The sequence below is a fragment of the Vigna unguiculata genome, chromosome 5 (genome assembly GCF_037176805.1).
Source record: "Vigna unguiculata cultivar grain cowpea cultivar isolate G323 ecotype 2 chromosome 5, ASM3717680v1, whole genome shotgun sequence".
Classification (NCBI taxonomy): domain Eukaryota; kingdom Viridiplantae; phylum Streptophyta; class Magnoliopsida; order Fabales; family Fabaceae; genus Vigna; species Vigna unguiculata.
The window spans coordinates 30,481,738-30,508,207 of NC_140796.1; the positions used below are offsets into that span (position 1 = coordinate 30,481,738).

The 26,470-nt window shown below is 35.0% G+C and overlaps 2 protein-coding genes and 1 long non-coding RNA gene across 3 annotated transcripts; all 3 read right to left on the minus strand.

The window, feature by feature from the left end:
• Positions 1-1,775: 1,775 nt before the first annotated feature.
• LOC146886359 (uncharacterized) lies at positions 1,776-3,450 on the minus strand. The gene is made up of 2 exons (XM_085673409.1): positions 2,310-3,450; positions 1,776-1,990 (listed from the first exon to the last, which is right to left on the minus strand). The coding sequence occupies exons 1-2, from the start codon at positions 3,412-3,414 to the stop codon at positions 1,776-1,778; spliced, it is 1,320 nt and encodes a 439-aa protein (XP_085529535.1). The 5' UTR covers positions 3,415-3,450.
• Positions 3,451-6,692: 3,242 nt separating this feature from the next.
• Positions 6,693-8,367, minus strand: LOC146886360 (uncharacterized). Its single transcript, XM_085673410.1, has 2 exons — positions 7,227-8,367; positions 6,693-6,907 (listed from the first exon to the last, which is right to left on the minus strand). The coding sequence occupies exons 1-2, from the start codon at positions 8,329-8,331 to the stop codon at positions 6,693-6,695; spliced, it is 1,320 nt and encodes a 439-aa protein (XP_085529536.1). The 5' UTR covers positions 8,332-8,367.
• Positions 8,368-22,789: 14,422 nt separating this feature from the next.
• On the minus strand, positions 22,790-23,316 carry LOC114184309 (uncharacterized). The gene is made up of 2 exons (XR_014994845.1): positions 23,128-23,316; positions 22,790-23,042 (listed from the first exon to the last, which is right to left on the minus strand). It is a non-coding gene; the product is annotated as an uncharacterized LOC114184309 (long non-coding RNA).
• Positions 23,317-26,470: the final 3,154 nt, after the last annotated feature.

Consider the following 26,470-nt stretch of genomic DNA (forward strand, 5'->3'; position numbering starts at 1 on the left):
ACTCACTGCCAGTCCAAAAACGTGAATTCAGGCCTCTGCTTCAGCTATTTTTCATTTTTTCATTTCTCAACATTTTTCAATGATTCTTTATTTCACTTTTTTGTCTAAGTCTTAGCTAAAAGAGGCAAAAAATAGATTTGGATTTGCACCGGCCAATTTTTTATGATAAATCAAATACAAACAGTGTGCAGTCAGACAGAAACTGGAACAGCAGTAAAATGCAACAAAATAATGCTCTCAAACTCAAGTGATGGTAGTGATTCTAGTGTACTTCTTTTGCCACTTTCTTTTGATCTTTTCTTTTGATTCTTTTTGGCACTTGATTTTATTCTTTTTGTGCTCTTTTTCTTTCTTTTTATAGCTCTTACATCAACTAGTTTCCACCACAAAACAGAATCACCACCACACTATGCTTGATCATTTGCATTTTAATGGAAACAAAAAGCAAAAAGGAGAAGGAAACTTAAAGGAACCAAAAGAAGATCATGAAAAACAATGGAAATTGACTCTAAGACATTGCTAAGATCTAAATAGCAATCTGAACTCAAAAACAGAAATGAAAAAGCACCAAAGCACAATTAATTGAAAGGAAATTTAGTGTGATTTATGGTGATATTAAGCAAGCACAAGGAAAATTCCTACTGGACATTAAGATAACTAAGGTTATCTAGATGTGAAGGTTCATTTCCAAGGCTCAAAGAGAGAAGAGAGTGTTAATTTTTAAGGATTAAAACTGCACTCAAATCTGAAACAGAATTCAACAGCACATCACCAACAAATTCAAAGAAAATTAAAAGCTAAACAAGGAATTAATGACATATATGGACTAAACATGACTCTAGACAAAACATATGGATCTTAAAATCAAAATAAACTCAAGAACAAGAGAATGAACTAAACAAAAAAACAACAAATACTCAATTAAAATGAAAAGTAAACGGTAGAAACCAAATAGAACACCTAAAGCACACAAGGATGGTTCAAGATGAAGCAAATGAAGATGAACCAAAGTAAAAAGACATTAATACTCAAAATAAAATGAACAAAAACAGCAAGACAAGTAGAAAAAGTGATGAACAACACGAAATTGAAAGAAAAATGGAGAAGAAGCCCTTAATTCACTAAAACCAAGGCTCACGATACCACATGATGGCTTCTTCTTGTCTCCATTGAAGCTTGCATGAAGAATGGAGGCTCCATGGATGGTGTTAGATGCGGAAGCATGAAGGAAAGAAGCTTAAGGTATTTGGTTCGGTGTAGGTGAAAGGATTCTTAAGAGAGATGAGGCCAACTCCTAAGGAAGAAGACTAGAGTAAACTAGAGAAGAGTTTACTCTAAGGTGAGCTCAAAAGAGATTTGTGCACAAATTTGGGCAGCAATTGATTACTCAATTTCAAGCTGAAAAATACATCTCCTAAGTCTTCTATTTATAGGATAAAATGAGACCAAGGAGTCTCCAAAAAGTGGAGGGAAAAAGGAGTTTAGAAAGTTGAATTTTAGAGCCAAAAAGGAGCATGTGGAAGGTGTGACCTGCCACCTAAGCAAGTCACACTTGTCTTGCCATGGGAAGCTAACTCTTATCCTTGGAGAGCAAGTTTGAGAAGCTTCTAGGCTTTTCTAGAGTAGACACACTACTCTTGGCCCATTTGGCCCAATTCCCCTTTTTGGTCCAAAATTACTTCTAAAGCCCAATTTCTTCTAAGGCCCAATACATGGCCCAAATAAAACCCTATTCTACTAGGCCCAAAATACAAAGCCCAAAATAAAATCCTAATCTAGTATTTAAACAATGTTGGCCCAAAAGATAAAAGCTTGGGCCTTGTCAACAGTTGAGGACCACTCTTCTTGTCTGCATTTGGCCAAGGCTGGCGTTTGTCATCATCCCCTCCTTCTTGCGAAGGATCTGTCCTCAGATCTACATGTTTCTTCATGACAACAGCCTTTATTATTGTTATTCTTGTGTCTTCCTCCTCCAGGATCAAAGACCATCCTACAACAAACACCAAACAACAAAATGAATGTTATACTAGTAAACATCCAAATAATGTGACTCCCAATGTTCATACACCTTGTATCAAATGAATGATAAAGGTATTTGGTTTTAGGAGCTTTTTCATCTTGCTTCTTATTTTCCTTATGTTGAATCCATATAATTTTGTAAATATTTCCTTTTTCAACACAAGGTTTATTTTGGTCTTGCTTTTCTCGTTTAGAGGAAGAAGTAAGCCTGACCTTATTTTCACACATGTCTTTGCCCCTTAGAATGATGATTTTTTTGCTAGGGCACTCAAAAGTCTTGTGTTTTCTACCTAAATAATTGGAACTTGTTGTTTCACTAATATGCATGTAGGTAGAATTTTCTTTTTCTTTCTTTATTTTATTTTTCATTTGCATTTTATCTTCTACTACTTGAGATGGTGATAGAGGATACAAGACAAACTTTCTATCCTTGTGAGTGAAGGTGATTTCATTGGTAAGACCATTGAGTATGGTTTTCTTGTCAAATTGCCAAGGTCTTCCTAATAAAACATGACAAGCTTCCATAGGTACTACATCACATAACACACTATCTTCATATTTCCCTATGGATAACTTGACCTTCACTTGATGTTGGACTGTCAAATCCCCACTTTCATTAAGCCAATGCAGTTTGTAAGGTTTTGGATGGGGAATGATAGTCAAAGCCAACTTATCAACCAACCTTGTACTACAACAGTTGCAACATGAACCACTATCAATAATGAGAGAACAAGTGTTTTCTAAAATTTTACATCTTGTATGAAAGATGTTCTCTCTTTGTGTTGGCTCTTTTGGAATGGGTTGGTTGCTAAGAAGTCTTCTAATCATTAGAAGGTCTCCTTCACAAGGATAGGCAATTTCCTTAGACTCATCATTAGACTCCTCACTAGAAGTCTCACTCTCACTTTCTTGCTCATCTTGGCTACTATAGTGGTCAACACCCCTTAAGATCATGGTCTTTTTGGTGGGGCATTGAGATGCAACATGACCTCTACCAAGACACTTGAAACATTTGATTTCACTAGTGCGAGTGTGTGAAGATGTGCCTTCCCTTGGTTTCTCCTTTTCCTTGAAACTTTTGGAGGGTTCCTCTTTGACTTGCTTACCCTCCCTCTTGAATTCTTTCTTGGTATAAGAGTTAGAGTAGTCATTTCGAAAATTTTTCCTTAGAATTTGTTGCTCTCCCTTTATGCAAAGTTGAACCAAGTCATTTAAGTCTTGGTAGGGCAACAATTCTACTCTATATCTTATCTCAAGACTTAAGCCACTAAGAAACCTTGCAATGGTGGTATCCTCGGACTCCCTAATCCCAGCCCTCATCATATATAACTCCATCTTTTGTCTATATTCTTCCACTTTCATTTTATTTTGATGGAGTCTTTGGAGCTTATCCATTAGCTTTCTATGATAGTAGGAGGGAATATGTCTTCTCCTAAGGGCTCCTTTGAGGTCATTCCAATATTTGACCTCGGGACTTTGATTGATTCTCCTATCTCTTTCGAGGCAGTCCACCAATACATAGCATTTCCCTGGAAGCTAAGGGTAGCTAAGGGTACTTTCCTCTCCTCACTTATTTGATGGCAAGCAAAGAGTTGCTCAACCTTCATTTCCCAATCAAGATAAGCTTCAACATCATCTTTCCCATAAAAGTGAGGGAATTCTATTCTAATGGCTCTTGGTTCCCTAGGCTCTCTTCTTTCTCTTCTCAGAGGAGAAGGAGGCTGATAGAAGTTGTCAACTAGTCTACTATCTTCTTCATAGTGTGTGACTAGTGTTGGAGTGTGGGAGTACAAATGTTGACTCCTATTACTCATCCTCTCATGCAACCTTTCCATATTTCTTGTTCCCCTCCTCTCTTTATCTAAAAGTTGATGAAACCTATCTCTTTCTTGCTTTTCCCTTTCCCTTGCAATTATTTCATCTTCCTTCCAACGTAGTAGTGCTCTCAAATCAAAGACAATTTGTTTCAAACTTATTTCTTCTACATTTGAAGCACTTATACATTGAGAAGGAGGTTGAGACATTTTTTCTTTTTTTTTAGAATACTTTGGTCTTTAAAAGAAAATTTCAAAGAAGAAGTAGATAGCAAAAGCTTTTAGTTCTTCTCCAGGAAAGAGAGGTGAATCACTTGGATTGCTTACATACCAAGTCTTTCCTAGCCAAGGGAACTTGAAACTTTTGTACAAAACTTCTTAAATGAAATTAATTCAAAGACTAAGTTGACACACACTAAACTATCAAACAAGAAAATTAAAAACAAGAAAGATTATAAGCTATATGCGGCGTAAGTTTTGGTAGAAGTAGAAGGCACTTGGAACCTTCAAACTTCACCACTAAAAGCGCTTCACTAATGTATAGAAGAGGTTCTAGTTAAGAGATGAGATTGAGTACCTAAGACTCCCCCAAGACACCTAACTAGGCCATGAACACAAGAAGGAAAGCATTACAATTTTACAACTCAATTTGAATACAATCAAAGTGCACAAAATGTAAAAGGTCTTCTTGGCTTTGTCTTCTTGGCTTGGTCCTCACAAGTGTTTCACTCTTGCACTTCCTCTTGATCTCACCAAAGAAGATTCTCTTTCGGGACTAGGTACTCCACCTCCTAGGATGCTACCTTAGGAAAATTAGATCATCTCCAAAAAGAAGTATGCACCAAATATAGAAACCAAACCAAAAGAGGTCAAGAAATAAAGCAAGAAAAGCACAAAATTATAATTGCTAAACCAAAAGTGAATAATGCCATGACAAACTCAAAGGATTACCAAAGAAATGAAAAACTAGAAATAAGGTAAAGAAACAAGATAAGCACTCAAATGAATTACCTAATGAATGACACTAGAATGGATGAAAAACAACCAAAATAAGCTAGAAAACTGCACTTAAATTTGATTTTTCACTCACTGCCAGTCCAAAAACGTGAATTCAGGCCTCTGCTTCAGCTATTTTTCATTTTTTCATTTCTCAACATTTTTCAATGATTCTTTATTTCACTTTTTTGTCTAAGTCTTAGCTAAAAGAGGCAAAAAATAGATTTGGATTTGCACCGGCCAATTTTTTATGATAAATCAAATACAAACAGTGTGCAGTCAGACAGAAACTGGAACAGCAGTAAAATGCAACAAAATAATGCTCTCAAACTCAAGTGATGGTAGTGATTCTAGTGTACTTCTTTTGCCACTTTCTTTTGATCTTTTCTTTTGATTCTTTTTGGCACTTGATTTTATTCTTTTTGTGCTCTTTTTCTTTCTTTTTATAGCTCTTACATCAACTAGTTTCCACCACAAAACAGAATCACCACCACACTATGCTTGATCATTTGCATTTTAATGGAAACAAAAAGCAAAAAGGAGAAGGAAACTTAAAGGAACCAAAAGAAGATCATGAAAAACAATGGAAATTGACTCTAAGACATTGCTAAGATCTAAATAGCAATCTGAACTCAAAAACAGAAATGAAAAAGCACCAAAGCACAATTAATTGAAAGGAAATTTAGTGTGATTTATGGTGATATTAAGCAAGCACAAGGAAAATTCCTACTGGACATTAAGATAACTAAGGTTATCTAGATGTGAAGGTTCATTTCCAAGGCTCAAAGAGAGAAGAGAGTGTTAATTTTTAAGGATTAAAACTGCACTCAAATCTGAAACAGAATTCAACAGCACATCACCAACAAATTCAAAGAAAATTAAAAGCTAAACAAGGAATTGATGACATATATGGACTAAACATGACTCTAGACAAAACATATGGATCTTAAAATCAAAATAAACTCAAGAACAAGAGAATGAACTAAACAAAAAAACAACAAATACTCAATTAAAATGAAAAGTAAACGGTAGAAACCAAATAGAACACCTAAAGCACACAAGGATGGTTCAAGATGAAGCAAATGAAGATGAACCAAAGTAAAAAGACATTAATACTCAAAATAAAATGAACAAAAACAGCAAGACAAGTAGAAAAAGTGATGAACAACACGAAATTGAAAGAAAAATGGAGAAGAAGCCCTTAATTCACTAAAACCAAGGCTCACGATACCACATGATGGCTTCTTCTTGTCTCCATTGAAGCTTGCATGAAGAATGGAGGCTCCATGGATGGTGTTAGATGCGGAAGCATGAAGGAAAGAAGCTTAAGGTATTTGGTTCGGTGTAGGTGAAAGGATTCTTAAGAGAGATGAGGCCAACTCCTAAGGAAGAAGACTAGAGTAAACTAGAGAAGAGTTTACTCTAAGGTGAGCTCAAAAGAGATTTGTGCACAAATTTGGGCAGCAATTGATTACTCAATTTCAAGCTGAAAAATACATCTCCTAAGTCTTCTATTTATAGGATAAAATGAGACCAAGGAGTCTCCAAAAAGTGGAGGGAAAAAGGAGTTTAGAAAGTTGAATTTTAGAGCCAAAAAGGAGCATGTGGAAGGTGTGACCTGCCACCTAAGCAAGTCACACTTGTCTTGCCATGGGAAGCTAACTCTTATCCTTGGAGAGCAAGTTTGAGAAGCTTCTAGGCTTTTCTAGAGTAGACACACTACTCTTGGCCCATTTGGCCCAATTCCCCTTTTTGGTCCAAAATTACTTCTAAAGCCCAATTTCTTCTAAGGCCCAATACATGGCCCAAATAAAACCCTATTCTACTAGGCCCAAAATACAAAGCCCAAAATAAAATCCTAATCTAGTATTTAAACAATGTTGGCCCAAAAGATAAAAGCTTGGGCCTTGTCAACAGTTGAGGACCACTCTTATTGTCTGCATTTGGCCAAGGCTGGCGTTTGTCATCATCCCCTCCTTCTTGCGAAGGATCTGTCCTCAGATCTACATGTTTCTTCATGACAACAGCCTTTATTATTGTTATTCTTGTGTCTTCCTCCTCCAGGATCAAAGACCATCCTACAACAAACACCAAACAACAAAATGAATGTTATACTAGTAAACATCCAAATAATGTGACTCCCAATGTTCATACACCTTGTATCAAATGAATGATAAAGGTATTTGGTTTTAGGAGCTTTTTCATCTTGCTTCTTATTTTCCTTATGTTGAATCCATATAATTTTGTAAATATTTCCTTTTTCAACACAAGGTTTATTTTGGTCTTGCTTTTCTCGTTTAGAGGAAGAAGTAAGCCTGACCTTATTTTCACACATGTCTTTGCCCCTTAGAATGATGATTTTTTTGCTAGGGCACTCAAAAGTCTTGTGTTTTCTACCTAAATAATTGGAACTTGTTGTTTCACTAATATGCATGTAGGTAGAATTTTCTTTTTCTTTCTTTATTTTATTTTTCATTTGCATTTTATCTTCTACTACTTGAGATGGTGATAGAGGATACAAGACAAACTTTCTATCCTTGTGAGTGAAGGTGATTTCATTGGTAAGACCATTGAGTATGGTTTTCTTGTCAAATTGCCAAGGTCTTCCTAATAAAACATGACAAGCTTCCATAGGTACTACATCACATAACACACTATCTTCATATTTCCCTATGGATAACTTGACCTTCACTTGATGTTGGACTGTCAAATCCCCACTTTCATTAAGCCAATGCAGTTTGTAAGGTTTTGGATGGGGAATGATAGTCAAAGCCAACTTATCAACCAACCTTGTACTACAACAGTTACAACATGAACCACTATCAATAATGAGAGAACAAGTGTTTTCTAAAATTTTACATCTTGTATGAAAGATGTTCTCTCTTTGTGTTGGCTCTTTTGGAATGGGTTGGTTGCTAAGAAGTCTTCTAATCATTAGAAGGTCTCCTTCACAAGGATAGGCAATTTCCTTAGACTCATCATTAGACTCCTCACTAGAAGTCTCACTCTCACTTTCTTGCTCATCTTGGCTACTATAGTGGTCAACACCCCTTAAGATCATGGTCTTTTTGGTGGGGCATTGAGATGCAACATGACCTCTACCAAGACACTTGAAACATTTGATTTCACTAGTGCGAGTGTGTGAAGATGTGCCTTCCCTTGGTTTCTCCTTTTCCTTGAAACTTTTGGAGGGTTCCTCTTTGACTTGCTTACCCTCCCTCTTGAATTCTTTCTTGGTATAAGAGTTAGAGTAGTCATTTCGAAAATTTTTCCTTAGAATTTGTTGCTCTCCCTTTATGCAAAGTTGAACCAAGTCATTTAAGTCTTGGTAGGGCAACAATTCTACTCTATATCTTATCTCAAGACTTAAGCCACTAAGAAACCTTGCAATGGTGGTATCCTTGGACTCCCTAATCCCAGCCCTCATCATATATAACTCCATCTTTTGTCTATATTCTTCCACTTTCATTTTATTTTGATGGAGTCTTTGGAGCTTATCCATTAGCTTTCTATGATAGTAGGAGGGAATATGTCTTCTCCTAAGGGCTCCTTTGAGGTCATTCCAATATTTGACCTCGGGACTTTGATTGATTCTCCTATCTCTTTCGAGGCAGTCCACCAATACATAGCATTTCCCTGGAAGCTAAGGGTAGCTAAGGGTACTTTCCTCTCCTCACTTATTTGATGGCAAGCAAAGAGTTGCTCAACCTTCATTTCCCAATCAAGATAAGCTTCAACATCATCTTTCCCATAAAAGTGAGGGAATTCTATTCTAATGGCTCTTGGTTCCCTAGGCTCTCTTCTTTCTCTTCTCAGAGGAGAAGGAGGCTGATAGAAGTTGTCAACTAGTCTACTATCTTCTTCATAGTGTGTGACTAGTGTTGGAGTGTGGGAGTACAAATGTTGACTCCTATTACTCATCCTCTCATGCAACCTTTCCATATTTCTTGTTCCCCTCCTCTCTTTATCTAAAAGTTGATGAAACCTATCTCTTTCTTGCTTTTCCCTTTCCCTTGCAATTATTTCATCTTCCTTCCAACGTAGTAGTGCTCTCAAATCAAAGACAATTTGTTTCAAACTTATTTCTTCTACATTTGAAGCACTTATACATTGAGAAGGAGGTTGAGACATTTTTTCTTTTTTTTTAGAATACTTTGGTCTTTAAAAGAAAATTTCAAAGAAGAAGTAGATAGCAAAAGCTTTTAGTTCTTCTCCAGGAAAGAGAGGTGAATCACTTGGATTGCTTACATACCAAGTCTTTCCTAGCCAAGGGAACTTGAAACTTTTGTACAAAACTTCTTAAATGAAATTAATTCAAAGACTAAGTTGACACACACTAAACTATCAAACAAGAAAATTAAAAACAAGAAAGATTATAAGCTATATGCGGCGTAAGTTTTGGTAGAAGTAGAAGGCACTTGGAACCTTCAAACTTCACCACTAAAAGCGCTTCACTAATGTATAGAAGAGGTTCTAGTTAAGAGATGAGATTGAGTACCTAAGACTCCCCCAAGACACCTAACTAGGCCATGAACACAAGAAGGAAAGCATTACAATTTTACAACTCAATTTGAATACAATCAAAGTGCACAAAATGTAAAAGGTCTTCTTGGCTTTGTCTTCTTGGCTTGGTCCTCACAAGTGTTTCACTCTTGCACTTCCTCTTGATCTCACCAAAGAAGATTCTCTTTCGGGACTAGGTACTCCACCTCCTAGGATGCTACCTTAGGAAAATTAGATCATCTCCGAAAAGAAGTATGCACCAAATATAGAAACCAAACCAAAAGAGGTCAAGAAATAAAGCAAGAAAAGCACAAAATTATAATTGCTAAACCAAAAGTGAATAATGCCATGACAAACTCAAAGGATTACCAAAGAAATGAAAAACTAGAAATAAGGTAAAGAAACAAGATAAGCACTCAAATGAATTACCTAATGAATGACACTAGAATGGATGAAAAACAACCAAAATAAGCTAGAAAACTGCACTTAAATTTGATTTTTCACTCACTGCCAGTCCAAAAACGTGAATTCAGGCCTCTGCTTCAGCTATTTTTCATTTTTTCATTTCTCAACATTTTTCAATGATTCTTTATTTCACTTTTTTGTCTATGTCTTAGCTAAAAGAGGCAAAAAATAGATTTGGATTTGCACCGGCCAATTTTTTATGATAAATCAAATACAAACAGTGTGCAGTCAGACAGAAACTGGAACAGCAGTAAAATGCAACAAAATAATGCTCTCAAACTCAAGTGATGGTAGTGATTCTAGTGTACTTCTTTTGCCACTTTCTTTTGATCTTTTCTTTTGATTCTTTTTGGCACTTGATTTTATTCTTTTTGTGCTCTTTTTCTTTCTTTTTATAGCTCTTACATCAACTAGTTTCCACCACAAAACAGAATCACCACCACACTATGCTTGATCATTTGCATTTTAATGGAAACAAAAAGCAAAAAGGAGGAGGAAACTTAAAGGAACCAAAAGAAGATCATGAAAAACAATGGAAATTGACTCTAAGACATTGCTAAGATCTAAATAGCAATCTGAACTCAAAAACAGAAATGAAAAAGCACCAAAGCACAATTAATTGAAAGGAAATTTAGTGTGATTTATGGTGATATTAAGCAAGCACAAGGAAAATTCCTACTGGACATTAAGATAACTAAGGTTATCTAGATGTGAAGGTTCATTTCCAAGGCTCAAAGAGAGAAGAGAGTGTTAATTTTTAAGGATTAAAACTGCACTCAAATCTGAAACAGAATTCAACAGCACATCACCAACAAATTCAAAGAAAATTAAAAGCTAAACAAGGAATTAATGACATATATGGACTAAACATGACTCTAGACAAAACATATGGATCTTAAAATCAAAATAAACTCAAGAACAAGAGAATGAACTAAACAAAAAAACAACAAATACTCAATTAAAATGAAAAGTAAACGGTAGAAACCAAATAGAACACCTAAAGCACACAAGGATGGTTCAAGATGAAGCAAATGAAGATGAACCAAAGTAAAAAGACATTAATACTCAAAATAAAATGAACAAAAACAGCAAGACAAGTAGAAAAAGTGATGAACAACACGAAATTGAAAGAAAAATGGAGAAGAAGCCCTTAATTCACTAAAACCAAGGCTCACGATACCACATGATGGCTTCTTCTTGTCTCCATTGAAGCTTGCATGAAGAATGGAGGCTCCATGGATGGTGTTAGATGCGGAAGCATGAAGGAAAGAAGCTTAAGGTATTTGGTTCGGTGTAGGTGAAAGGATTCTTAAGAGAGATGAGGCCAACTCCTAAGGAAGAAGACTAGAGTAAACTAGAGAAGAGTTTACTCTAAGGTGAGCTCAAAAGAGATTTGTGCACAAATTTGGGCAGCAATTGATTACTCAATTTCAAGCTGAAAAATACATCTCCTAAGTCTTCTATTTATAGGATAAAATGAGACCAAGGAGTCTCCAAAAAGTGGAGGGAAAAAGGAGTTTAGAAAGTTGAATTTTAGAGCCAAAAAGGAGCATGTGGAAGGTGTGACCTGCCACCTAAGCAAGTCACACTTGTCTTGCCATGGGAAGCTAACTCTTATCCTTGGAGAGCAAGTTTGAGAAGCTTCTAGGCTTTTCTAGAGTAGACACACTACTCTTGGCCCATTTGGCCCAATTCCCCTTTTTGGTCCAAAATTACTTCTAAAGCCCAATTTCTTCTAAGGCCCAATACATGGCCCAAAGAAAACCCTATTCTACTGGGCCCAAAATACAAAGCCCAAAATAAAATCCTAATCTAGTATTTAAAAATTTTGGCCCAAAAGATAAAAGCTTGGGCCTTGTCAATAGTTAAAGACCACTCTTCTTGTCTGCATTTGGCCAAGGCTGGCGTTTGTCATCAGGAAACATGACTTAGATCCCTTCTCACAAACCTTTTAACTTTACCGTTCAACATCATGTCACAAGTCACCCCATTGCTTATTTGTTTCAACTCTTAAAGGTGAAAAGGTCGTCTTTGTTGATGGTTGTCTTTGCGAGAAAAGCTCATCTGAAGGTTGTATTTGCGAGAAGAGGTCGTCTGATGGTTGTCTTCGCGAGAAGAGCTCGTCCTACACGCTGGTGGTGGTGGTTGTCTTCTGCACTTTATTGTACCTATTAAAAGTTGTGTCACTAGTTTTGATTATATTTTCTTTTAGTGTTGTGGTGCTAATATTTGTAGTTTAGCCGAATATTTCAACTTTGCGTAATTCTATGGAGTATTGAGAGATTGATTTTGACATCATTGATCAGAGTTCACTTTTAGCATTTTATCTTGAAATGATGTTTTAGTTAAGAGAACTCGAAACGAATTGATTCAATTTTCTACCAAGTTGTTTTGACCTATGGATGTAAAAGAAGCTACTCCGATTAGCTAATACATGGAATTGAGTCAAGGTAAAGAATTAAAGAAGTAAATTATTTTTTAGGTTGTTGTGTTTTTTTGTGTAGTTGATTTTCTTTCATTTGCTCTTTATTACTTAAGCTTAACTAATGTTTTACTCTTGCCAAATACTTTAATTGAAGATTTCGTTGTTTTAAATTTTGAGATCTTGTTTTATTTTACAGTTTCGTTACATAGTTAAACTTTGACATGTTGACATTTATCATGTGTTCACTTTAGCTTTAATTTGTTATTTTAGGTTTACTAATATGTTCAGTAACAAGTATTCTTTTTTTATCTTTTTACCCACTTTCTGCAATTTTCTAAGTATAAGAACAATTCATTTTCTTTAGTTTTTGTTTTAGATTTGACCATGCAACTGCTACAGGTTGGGTAGCGTAAGTAGTTTTAGTTTTCATTGCAATTTTGATACTGTTAACAACCTTACTTCCTATTTCAAGTTTGCATAATTGTATAGGTTAGCTAAATTTCATTTTGACAGCAAATTTCCGTTTAAGTTCTGTTTTATCAAGAGGAAAATTAGCTTACATGCTTGATTTTGATTCCTGTCATAGTTTTGCATGAAAGAGAAGATTTAAGTTTAGACAAACATTATCCCTCGAGATCTTTAAAGCTTACTTATTGATTGTACGTTTGCATTTATGTAGAGTTGCATGTAAGAATTTCCTTTTTTTGGTGTTGCTTGATCTTGGATGACGCTTTAAATATGATGATTTAGGCCTTGTTTGTCCACTTAGTCCTTTTTGACTCACCTTGAGAAATTGTCATCGCACATGAGTATTTGATCTTGAGTTGGCGCTTTTCTAAATCCTACCCCAAAACTAGACCACGATTACAAGCTGAGATGATGTCGTAGTGATTTGATTTGGAGTGTGTTTTGGATTGACTAATACCGATTAGAATCTTTTCAAACTTTTGAAATTGTGATTTTTGCATGTTTTTGCTAAAGTAAACACAGGCCTCCACACATTGAGTTGTCTTGGAAGGTGAAATCTGATTTTTGATACTGAGCTTGATTGTTTCTTACTTGGTTTTGATTGATCTAAGATATTTTGGCTTGATATAATTTCGCAAGCTTGCAATTTTGAGCTACGATTGATCCAATTGAATTATGCAGAATTGTGTTTAGGTTGTGAGTTTTCTCGGATGTGCTATTTTTTTTTGTCCATGACTCAAAAATGGCTAAGTGTGGAGATGTGTTAAGTTCATATTTTGTATGCTTTATACTAGTTAATAGGATTTCTTTGGGAATGTTTTTAGTTACTTAGCTTATATTAGAGGTAGGAGTATCTGCATTGTCATTTGTATTCAGTAGTTTAGTCTTGCATTTGTAAGATTAGTAGTATAATTTTGGTTAGCTAATCTAGATTTAATTTAGGTTTACTGACATGTTCAGTAATAAGTGTTCTTTTTTTTGAACTTTTTATCGACTTTCTACAATTTTCTAAATAGAGGAACAATTCACTTTCTTTATTTTTTGTTTTAGATTTGTTCATGCAGCTGCTACAGGTTGGGTAGCGTAAGTAGTAGTAGTGCGGTCAAATTTTTGAAGACCTCCCTTAAAGTTGTATTGTGGTTCTATTTTAGTTTTCATTGCAATTTTGGTACTGTTAACAACCTTACTTGTTGTTTCAGGTCTGCATAATTATATAGGTTAGCTAAATTTCATTTTGACTGTAAATTTCCGTTTAAGTTCTGTTTTATCAAGATGAAAATTAGCTTACATGCTTAATTTTGATTCCTGTCATAGTTTTGCATGAAAGAGAAGTAAAATTTAAGTCTAGACAAACATTATCCCTCGAGATCTTTAGAGCTTACTTATTGATTGTACGACTGCATTTATGTAGAGTTGCATGTAAGAATTTCCTTTTTTTGGTGTTGCTTGATCTTGGATGACGCTCTAAATATGATGATCTAGGCCTTGTTTGTCCACTTAGTCCTTTTTGACTCACCTTGAGAAATTGTCATTGCACATAAGTATTTGATCTTGAGTTGGCCCTTTTCTAAATCCTACCCCAAAACCAGACCACGATTACAAGCTGAGATGATGTCGTAGCGATTTGATTTGGAGTGTGTTTTGGATAGACAAATACTGATTAGAATCTTTTCAAACTTTTGAAATTGTGATTTTTGCATGTTTTTGCTAAAGTAAACACAAGCCTCCACACATTAAGCTGTCTTGGAAGGTGAAATCTGATTTTTTCTACTTAGGTTGATTGTTTCTTGGTTTTGATTGATCTAAGATATTTTGGCTTGATATAATTTCACAAGATTGAATTTGGATGTTTGATGCCCATTTTGCAATTTTGAGCTACGATTGATCCAATTGAATTATGCAGAATTGTGTTTAGGTTGTGAGTTTTCTCGGATGTGCTATTTTTTTTTGTCCATGACTCAAAAATGGCTACGTGTGGAGATGTGTTAAGTTCATATTTTGTGTGGTTTATACTAGTTAATAGGATTTCTTTGGGAATGTTTTTAGTTAGTTAGCTTATATTAGAGGTAGGAGTATTTGCATAGTCATTTGTATTCAGTATTTTAGTCTTGCAATTGTAAGATTAGTAGTATAATTTTGGTTAGCTAGTCTAGATTTAACAGATGTGAAAGTCTAGTTTAGTTAGTTTTCCCACATACAAATTAGATTAGCCCAAAGTCATGCACTCCACCCATTTGCAATCTGTTTCGATTGAAACCCAGGTACTGTACTTCATTAGGTGGAAACTAGGATTATTGACTGAATCGTCTTGCCACTAGAGGGTTTAAGAATGGCGCCTTTGTTGGGGAGATTACAATGTTTAAGTGTTTGTGTGTTAGTTGATTTGCATATTTTAATCTAGATAATTTTAGTTTCAGCGTAATTTGTGCATATTGACCACATATTTTGTAGCAAGTTTTTGTGTTCCGGTGAAATCTAATTTGTGCATAAAGGTGTTTGGAAACGAGGTTAATGACTAAACCTTTTCCTTTTCTGCACTTTATGTTACCAATTAAAAGTTGGGTCAGTAATTTTGGTTGTATTTTCTTTTAGTGTTGCAATGCTGATATTTTTAGCTTAGCTTGATATTTCAACTTTGCATAATTATATGGAGTATTAAGAGATTGATTTTGACATCATTGATCGAAGTTGACTTTTAGCAGTTTATCTTGAAATGATGTTTTAGTTAAGAGAACTCGAAATGGATTGATTCAATTTTGAACCAAGTTGTTTTGACCTATAGATGTAAAAGAAGGTGCTCTGATTAGCTAATACGTGGACTTGAGTCAAGGTAAAAAATTAAACATGTAAGTTGTTTTTTAGGTTGTTGTGTTTTTTTGTGTAGTTAATTTTCTTTCATTTGTTCTTTATTACTTCAGCTTAACAAATGTTTTACTCTTGTCAAATACTTTAATTGAAGATTTCGTTGTTTTAAATTGTGAGATCTTGTTTTATTGTACAGTTTCGTTATAGAGTTAAACTTTGACATGTTGACATTTAACATGTGTTCACTTTAGCTTTAATTTGTTAATTTAGGTTTACTGACATGTTCACTAACAAGTGTTCTTTTTTTGAACTTTTTACCGACTTTCTGCAATTTTCTAAATAGAGGAACAATTCACTTTCTTTATTTTTTTTTTTAGATTTGTTCATGCAGCTACTACAGGTTGGGTAGCATAAGTAGTAGTAGTGTGCAGTCAAATTTTTGAAGACCTCCTCCTTAAAGTTGTATTGTGGTTCTATTTTAGTTTTCATTGCAATTTTGGTATTGTTAACAACCTTACTTGTTGTTCCAAGTCTGCATAATTATATAGGTTAGCTAAATTTCATTTTGACTACAAATTTCCGTTTAAGTTCTGTTTTATCAAGATGAAAATTAGCTTACATGCTTGATTTTGATTCCTGTCATAGTTTTGCATGAAAGAGAAGTAAAATTTAAGTTTAGACAAACATTATCCCTCGAGATCTCTAGAGCTTACTTATTGATTGTACGACTGCATTTATGTAGAGTTGCATGTAAGAATTTCCTTTTTTTGGTGTTGCTTGATCTTGGATGACGCTCTAAATATGATGATCTAGGCCTTGTTTGTCCACTTAGTCCTTTTTGACTCACCTTGAGAAATTGTCATTGCACATAAGTATTTGATCTTGAGTTGGCCCTTTTCTAAATCCTACCCCAAAACCAGACCACGATTACAAGCTGAGATGATGTCGTAGCGATTTGATTTGGAGTGTGTTTTGTGATGTGATCCCAATAAGGCTTATAGCTTGGGCAACGCCTAGGCCCAAATCATGCACAAGGCCCAATCCATGGCCCATATGCATCTCAAGCCCAAGCCCATCAAGAGGCCCAATAACAAGAGGCATGTTCAAAAAGATCCAATTGGGCTTCATTCAAGATGGCCCAAACCCACATGGGCTTCTCACACTCTTCACATTGGCCAAAGAAGATATGAAGATTTGAAGAGGTGTATCAAAGAGCAATAGAATAGCAATAAGATTGGCCCATTGTTTAGGCCTTGCTTTCTAGAATAATAAGTCAAACAATGAGTAGTTCAATTGATAAAATTGGGCTTGACTAAGCCCAATAGGAGATTTGGCCATGAGCTATCAAAAGAGCCAAGGTGGACTAAGTGGAAGTCAACACTTCTTCCTACACCTTATGGATCCAAAGCATCCAAGGGTTAGGAATGCTTCCTCATTTTCCAAGGCATCATCCAATGGCCAAGATCAAGCCTCCTTCTCCAAGCTTGATCTAAGGGCCAAGATCAAGGCCCACTCCATCTAATGGCTCTCCTTTCTCATGTGTAAATGGCTTCATATAAAAGCCAAAATTTCACTCATTTGTAGACACTCTTGAAATTTTATGCAACAGATGCAACTTGAGTTGAGAGCACTCCTCCCTCTATTGCCTTTGAGAGTCACCACTTTCTAGATATTTCCTCTCTCTACCTCTAGCCACCTTCCTTAGGCTAGCATAGATTAGGAAATCCTATCACTTCTTTCACCTTCCATTGCTTGCAAGTGCCTTCCAACTTGCCTCCATTCCTTCATCCATTTCCGTTGCACATGGAGCTCTTCATGCACCTCTGGAGCTCCATCATTTTGGATTGACAAATATTGATTAGAATCTTTTCATACTTTTGAAATTGTGATTTTTGCATGTTTTTGCTAAAGTAAACACAGGCCTCCACACATTGAGCTGTCTTGGTAGGTGAAATCTGATTTTGACTACTTAGCTTGATTGTTTCTTACTTGGTTTTGATTGATCTAAGATATTTTGGCTTGATATAATTTCACAAGCTTGAATTTGGATGTTTGATGCCCATTTTGCAGTTTTGAGCTACGATTGATCCAATTGAATTATGCAGAATTGTGTTTAGGTTGTGAGTTTTCTCGGATGTGCTATTTTTTTTTGTCCATGACTCAAAAATGGCTAAGTGTGGAGATGTGTTAAGTTCATATTTTGTGTGGTTTATACTAGTTAATAGGATTTCTTTGGGAATGTTTTCAGTTAGTTAGCTTATATTAAAGGTAGGAGTATCTGCATTGTCATTTGTATTCAGTAGTTTAGTCTTGCATTTGTAAGATTAGTAGTATAATTTTGGTTAGCTAATCTAGATTTAACAGATGTGAAAGTCTAGTTTAGTTAGTTTTCCCATATACAAATTAGATTAGCCCAAAGTCATGCACTCCACCCATTTGCAATCTGTTTCGATTGAAACCCAGGTACTGTACTTCATTAGGTGGAAACTAGGATTATAAACTGAATCGTCTTGCCACTAGAGGGTTTAAGAATGGCGCCTTTGTTGGGGAGATTACAATGTTTGAGTGTTTGTGTGTTAGTTGATTTGCATATTTTAATCTAGATAATTTTGGTTTCAGTGTAATTTGTGCATATTGACCACATATTTTGTAGTAAGTTTTTGCGTTCCGGTGAAATCTAATTTATGCATAAAGGTGTTTGGAAACGAGGTTAATGACTAAACCTTTGCCTTTTCTGCACTTTATGTTACCAATTAAAAGTTGTGTCAGTAATTTTGGTTGTATTTTCTTTTAGTGTTGCAATGCTGATATTTTTTGCTTAGCTTGATATTTCAATTTTGCATAATTATATGGAGTATTGAGAGATTGATTTTGAAATCATTGATCGAAGTTGACTTTTAGCAGTTTATCTTGAAATGATGTTTTAGTTAAGAGAACTCGAAACAAATTAATTCAATTTTGAACCAAGTTGTTTTGACTTATAGATGTAAAAGAAGCTGCTCTGATTAGCTAATACGTGGAATTGAGTCAAGGTAAAGAATTAAACAAGTAAGTTTTTTTTAGGTTGTTGTGTTTTTTTGTGTAGTTAATTTTCTTTCATTTGTTCTTTATTACTTCAGCTTAACAAATGTTTTACTCTTGTTAAATACTTTAATTGAAGATTTCGTTGTTTTAAATTGTGAGATCTTGTTTTATTGTACAGTTTCGTTACAAAGTTAAACTTTGACATGTTGACATTTATCATGTGTTCACTTTAGCTTTAATTTGTTAATTTAGGTTTACTAACATGTTTACTAACAAGTGTTCTTTTTATAACTTTTTACCGACTTTCTGCAATTTTCTAAGTATAGGAACAATTCACTTTCTTTATTTTTTGTTTTAGATTTTTTCATGCAGCTGCTACAGGTTGGGTAGCGTAAATAGCAGTAGTGCGGTCAAATTTTTGAAGACCTCCTCCTTAAAGTTGTATTGTGGTTCTATTTTAGTTTTCATTGCAATTTTGGTACTATTATCAACCTTACTTGTTGTTTCAAGTCTGCATAATTATATAGGTTAGCTAAATTTCATTTTGACTGCAAATTTCCGTTTAAGTTCTATTTTATCAAGATGAAAATTAGCTTACGTGCTTGATTTTGATTCTTGTCATAGTTTTGCATGAAAGAGAAGTAAAATTTAAGTTTAGACAAACATTATCCCTCGAGATCTTTAGAGCTTACTTATTGATTGTACGATTATATTTATGTAGAGTTGCGTGTAAGAATTTCCTTTTTTTGGTGTTGCTTGATCTGGGATGATGCTCTAAATATGATGATCTAGGACTTGTTCGTCCACTTAGTCCATTTTGACTCACCTTGAGAAATTGTCATTGCACATGAGTATTTGATCTTGAGTTGGCCCTTTTCTAAATCCTACCCCAAAACCAGACCACGATTACAAGCTGAGATGATGTCATAGCGATTTGATTTGGAGTGTGTTTTGGATTGACTAATACTGATTAGAATCTTTTCAAACTTTTGAAATTGTGATTTTTGCATGTTTTTGCTAAAGTAAACACAGGCCTCCACACATTGAGCTGTCTTGGAAGGTGAAATCTGATTTTTTGATACTGAGCTTGATTGTTTCTTACTTGGTTTTGATTGATCTAAGATATTTTGGCTTGATATAATTTTGCAAGCTTGAATTTGGATGTTTGATGCCCATTTTGCAGTTTTGAGCTACGATTGATCCAATTGATTTATGCAGAATTGTGTTTAGGTTGTGAGTTTTCTCGGATGTGCTATTTTTTTTGTCCATGACTCAAAAATGGTTAAGTGTGGAGATGTGTTAAGTTCATATTTTGTGTAGTTTGATCTTGAATTAGGTTGTGAGTTTTCTCGGATGTGCTATTTTTTTACTTTGGCCATGAGTCAAAAATGGCTAAGTATGGAGCTGTGTTGAGTTCATATTTTTTGTGGTTTATACTAGTTAATAGGATTTCTTTAGGAATTTTTGTAGTTAGTTATCTTATATTAGAAGTAGGAGTATCTGCATTGTCATTTGTAGTCAGTAGTTTAGTCTTGCATTTGTAAGATTACTAGTATAATTTTGGATAGCTAATCTAGATTTAATAGATGTGAAAATCTAGTTAAGTTAGTTTTCCCCCATACAAATTAGATTAGCCCAAACTCATGCACTCCACCCATTTGCAATCTCTTTGGATTGAAACCTAGCTAGTTATGTATACTTCATTAGGTAGAAACTAGGATTATTGATTGAATCGTCATGCCACTAGAGGATTTACAAATGGCGCCTTTGCCGGGGAGATTACAATGTTTGATTGTTTATGTGTTAGTTGATTTGCATATGTTAATCTAGATAATTTTAGTTTCAGCGTAATTTGTGCATATTGACCACTGATTCTGTAGAGAGTTTTTGTGTTCCGGTGAAATCTAATTTGTGGATAAGGGTGTTGGGATACCAGGTTTAGGACCAGACCTTTGCCTTTTCTGCACTTTATTATACCAATTAAAAGTTGTTTCAGTAGTTTTGGTTGTATTTTCTTTTAGTGTTGTAGTGCTGATATTTATAGCTTAGCTTGATATTTCAACTTTGCATAATTCTATGGAGTATTGAGAGATTGATTTTAACATCATTGATCGAAGTTGACTTTTAGCAGTTTATCTTGAAATGATGTTTTAGTTAAGAGAACTCGAAACGGACATTGATTCAATTTTGTACCAAGTTGTTTTGACCTACTACAGATGTAAAAGAAACTACTCCGATTAGCCAATATGTGGAGTTGAGTCAAGGTAAAGAATTAAAAAAGTAAGTTGTTTTTTAGGTTGTTGTGTTTTTTTGTGTAATTGATTTTCTTTCATTTGCTCTTTATTACTTCAGCTTAACTAATTGATGAGTGCGTATTTTTGCCCTCATTTAATGTTTAATTATGGGTATTTAATTGAATTTGTGTGCTTAAAGATTGATTTAATTGGGATTTTTTATAATTGGGTTTATTGAGCATGAGATACAAAAACATGTTAAAAATAGCTTTTTAGTTGCATAAATGTTCTTTGGATATTTTGAGGTGTGTTAGTGCAGCTGCAGCTAAGTTGAGCTCATGGAGGTGTAGAAATAAATTGATTAAAGCTTCATGGCACTTTAAGGATAAATCCAAGAATAAGAAATTATCAAAAGCACAAAAATTCAAGCCAAGCATTGCATGAAGATGACAAGAAAAGCTTGAAAAAGTGAAGAAGTTTGGCTGTACCAAGAAGAGAGGAACAAAAAAATTGGACCTTGCGATTTTCTTTATCTTTATGATAAAAGATAATTTGGGAAAAATATATCTTTAGATATTTTATTTGATATTTTTAAATAATTATCTTATTTAATTATATCATAAAATATTAAAAGATAATAACTACCAAATCTTTTTAAATATGACAAGATCTTCTTGAATCTTTTTAGTTCCACAACAAACAAATATATCTTGAAGATATTGGATTATTTAGAAGATAATTTAAGGAGATTGCAAAGGGTTGATTTGGAAAATTAATACAAATACTAATTGGTGATAATTTATCATATATCTTTAATTAATTAATTAATTTAATTATATTAGATATTGATATTATCAACCATATATATTTGTCAAATAGTCTATATCTCTCCAAATATTTTTAAATATTTATCTTTATCTTTATTTTAAAAGATATTTGAGAGATTTTAGCAACATAAAAGCCTAGTCCAATTCCTATATAAAGAGACCAAGGGAGAAGCAGAAAGAACAAGCTCGGGACTTCGGAGTTTAAGAACCCTTAGGGGGCCTAATTTCGTTTCCTTTTTCTCTCTCTATTCTCTTCTATCTTTATTTTGCATTCCATGGAAAGCTAAACTTCTTGGGTTGATTCCATTGTAATTTCTTAATTGGATTCTGAGGTTAGATCAATTAATTTGTTTGTTCTATTGATTCTTGTTGAGATTTATTTTCATCTATGTCTTTTGGTTCTTAATTTAATAAAAGTAATGATTTTTACAATGTAGCAAGTTAGCACGATGTTAAATCTACATAACATAACAATCATATGAGTCCAAGGGTTTTTAAATTTTAATTGAGAAGTTACTTTGATTAATTTTAGAAACTTTCATATGATTGAATGAGTTTTTGCTAATAATTGAGAAGTTACTTTGATTAAAGGTGAAAACTTAGATTAGAATTAATCAAGAAGTTACACTACAAGAAAAAATATTTTTAACGAAGGTTTATTTTTACATTACCCAAGGTTAAAACCTCTACTAAGTTTTTTACCCAGGGTTTCGATTTCCCCTGCTAAACCATCCCTGGAGAATGTGTTAGCCGGGGTTCTTATGAACCCCAAGAAGCACCAATCAATAACGGAGGTTTTTTATCCTCTTGTATTTAACATAGGTTTTAAAACCTCAGTTAAGTTTTGTGGGTTTAAAACCCCCGGTTAATTATCATGAATTTTGAAACCTCCGTAAAATATCGTGGATTTTGAAACCTCCATAAAATACTATGGGTTTTAGAGCCTCCATAAAATAACATAGGTTTCAAAAACCCCATAAAATACCATGGGTTTCAAAACCCCCTAAACTACCATGGGCTTCAAAACCTCCGTAAAATACTATAGGTTTCAAAACCTCCGTAAAGTACCATAGATTTTTAAATTATTATTATTATATTTTTTTTACTCATTTATAATTTATGTATTCATATATATTTTTTCAATCACAATTATTTACATTTATTCTATTTTTTTAATCTATATTTAATGAAATTATACTTAAATAGATATAAACTCATCAAATTGACAAATTATTTATAGATGACTAAATGTATATCAAAGTATAACAAATATACGAATTCAAATTCAAATTCAAGTACAATATTAGTCAACAAAAACTATCATGAAGTACTGCAATGGTTCTCAAAACATAAAATGATTCAATTAACTTCTACATTATATTATATTCTTCAACTATCACATATGATTTTCCTCATGTCCAGAACTTGTTCTATTAGTTGGCACACTTCCTTGATCAGAAACCTACAATATAAATGTGAATCATAATTACAAATGTAAACTCTGAAAAATAAAAGAAGTTGTTGCCATAGTTGTTGTCTATACTCACTCCATTTTATGTTAAGTGATTTGAATATATATGTCACATGAGCATCAGATTCCACTAGAAACTTAGCCTTCAAAATTATTACACAACTAGTTTAACAACAATTGAAATATAACAAGAATCAAAACATATAAAAGAAATTATATATATCACTTTGTTGATAAACTCCTTTTTGAAGGTGTTCTAATAGGTACTTTTTGTAAATACAATGCAATAATTGTGTCTCATTTGTTTTTAATGATGATGCCAATGATTTTTTTTTGTATGGGGATACTAACAGACTGCAAAAAATTTTCCTAAGCATCATAAGGGTCAACTAGATGTTAAAAATTCTAATATTAATATTGGTGGTGTACTGGACTTGGCATCTAAGCAAACCAAATGATTTGTTAAGGAGAGAAATAACAAATGCTAAAACTGCGAAGCCAGACATCCCTTCGATGAAAAGGAGAAAATGTGTCTTTGAATCTGTTGGTTTACATAAATGCTCTACAATCGAGAAGCAACATAAGATACCATCAAAACAATTTGGAAAGACAATAGAGAGCAAACTGCTTTCGTCTAGTGATTTTGTGTGCTCTAAGGGTTCTCTGTATGAATCACATACGCAAACCCGTATATCAAAAAGTGTTGTTGCTTGTTCATTGGAGAATGTTATGACAAATAACAAACATATTATTGAACCTTTCAAATGTCCAACAACCAAACGGAAAGATACATGTGGCTTAAAGGTTGGTGGGAATTTCTTCGAAATATCATAAGTTTAGTATTGTTTGTTGTACCTTCATGTTCATTTAAGTATATTTCATGAATTGGATGAAAAAAATGAATTTAATTAGAATGCAACAACAATGTAAAGGTTTTTTAAACTCATTCTAAAGGAGAAGGCAAATATGAAGAATTATTTCTCATTGCTTATAATTATTTGTACATCAACATTTTAGAGCCAAGTATATGGAATGAAAGGGGAAATAAATCTCCCTAATAAAGACAACAAGAAACGAAGTAGTCTCCCAAGGAAGACAGTAATAAAAAAACAAATTCCTACCTAAAATATATAGCATTAAATCCAAAAAATATTAAAATCATAATTATACAAATTTTAGAAGTTTCTATAGAATCTAGGTGACTCTGGGGTATCTTCCAAAACATTTCATTATAGGTTGTGACATGTTTAAGTTTAAGATGATTTTTAATTGGTTGACAATGTAATAATATATGATGTGGTAAAAACTGTAAAAGGTTTGCTTTCTGTATGTTCTTGCTTACTCAACCCTTAAGGATTGTTATTGTTAGATATGAACCATTATTAGTCAATGGCATTCTCAATTTGCATTTATAATGAATTGGCTAGTTGACATGCGAGAGTTTCTTTGAAAATTTAGTCAAGAATTTCATTTTTGCAACCTTGTCTCTTTAAAACCTTCCACCATAAGACTTGAGTGGCATTGTGCTTTGAAGTAGTTTGGACTTTGGATAATGTTGTAGTGTTTTATGTTATGTAAAATATTTCCTTTTTCATTTTAATTTCAAATTGTCATTAGTGTTTCCCAATTCCCTATTGCATTCTCAATTTGCATTTAGGATGAGTTGGTTGCTTGACATGTGACAATTTCTTTGACAATTTGGTAAAGAATTTGATTGTTGCAATCTTGTCTCTCTAAAACCTTCTTCCACCATAAGGCTTGATGGGCATTGTGCTTTGAAGCACTTTGGACTTCGAATAACGCTATAGTGTTTTATGTTATGTAAAATATTTCCTTGTTCATTATTTCAAATTTTCATTAGTGTTCTCTAATTTCCCTATTATTGTTACTATTTATAGTTTTCTAGCCTAAAATATATTGGTTAATGAACACCCCAATTTTGGGATGTCACGGATAGTTATAAAATGAACGCATTTGATGAAAAAGAATTATCATTGAAAATATACTAAGAAAAAACACTTTTCAATTAATTTAAATTACATAATTCCAAACGTCACTTTGTCAAAAACTTCCAATAACATTTGCGGATAAAAGAAAATTACATAATTTTAGAATCTGATTTAAAACAACTAAATATATTATAAAAACATCCCGAGTTCACCATAGCCTCTCGTCAATCTACTCCAAGCCAAGATTATCTGCAATATCATCTGCTCCCGTATAACACACACGTTATACGATCATCGCACATACAACAAACACACAAACAAACAAATAGGGGTAAACTAACCATTAGAGGTGTCAATTTGGCCCTTAGCCCATGGGCCAGCCCTGGCCCACTCTTCATAAAGCCCCCTTTTAGGAGGCCCCCAAATGAGGGGGCCAAAAAAAAGCCCCAGCCCCCAAAGCCCCCTCTCTAGTGGGTTAGGGCTAGGGCTAAGGTGGGTTAGCCCCTAGAATAATACTACATTAAGCCAGAGTCAAAGATTAAGTTGTGCGACCCGAACGAGCCCAATGACCTGGACGGGCTCGACGACCCGGACGAGCCCAATGACCAGGACGGGCCCGATGACAAGGATAGACCCGACGACCAGGCCGGGCCGGATAACCCGGACATGACAGAAAACACGGACGGGCCCGACGACCAAGATGGGCCCAACGACCATGACAGGCCTGACAACCCAGACATGCCAGACAACACGGACGAGCCTAACGACCCAAACAGGCTCGAAAACCCGGACGGGCCAGACGAGCGAGATGGGCCCTATGACCCAAACGAGCCCAACGATCTGAACGGGCCGACGACCCGAACGGGCCCAACGATTCAAACAGGCCCAATGATCCAGACAGGCCCAACGACCTGAACGGGCCCGACGACTCGTATGGACCCGACGATCCAAACGGACCCGACGATCCAAACAGGCCCGACGACCCGAACGGGCCCAACGAGCCAAACGGGCCCGACGACCCGAACAGGCCCAACGAGCCAAACGGGCCCGACGATCCGAACGGGCCCGAAGACCTAGACGTGCCAAACGACCCGAACGGGCCCGACGACCTGAACGACCTCGACGAACCAGACGGGCCTGATGACCCAGACGTGCCAGATGACCCGAACGGGCCCGACGACCCGAACGGGACTGACGACCCAAATGGGACTGACGACCCAAACGGGCCAAACGACCCGAACGGGCCCGACAACCCAAACAGGCCCGACGACCCAGACGGTCCGACGACCCGAACGGGCCAGACGACCCAAACGGGCTCGATGACTCAAACGGGCCAGACGACCCAGACGGGCCCGACGACCTAGACGTGCCAGACGACCAGAACGGGCCCGACCACCCGAACGGGCTCGACAACCCGAACGAGCCCGACGATCTAAACGGGCCTGACGACCAGAATGCGCTCGACAACTT

Bases quoted from the DNA above. Each gene is read 5' to 3' on its own strand.
- LOC146886359 (XM_085673409.1), bottom strand. From the start codon at position 3,414: ATGGATAAGCTCCAAAGACTCCATCAAAATAAAATGAAAGTGGAAGAA. The intron at 1,991-2,309 runs GTAGAAAACACA...TGTTTGTTGTAG, and splicing joins AACAAGTTCCAATTATTTAG to GATGGTCTTTGATCCTGGAG.
- LOC146886360 (XM_085673410.1), bottom strand. From the start codon at position 8,331: ATGGATAAGCTCCAAAGACTCCATCAAAATAAAATGAAAGTGGAAGAA. The intron at 6,908-7,226 runs GTAGAAAACACA...TGTTTGTTGTAG, and splicing joins AACAAGTTCCAATTATTTAG to GATGGTCTTTGATCCTGGAG.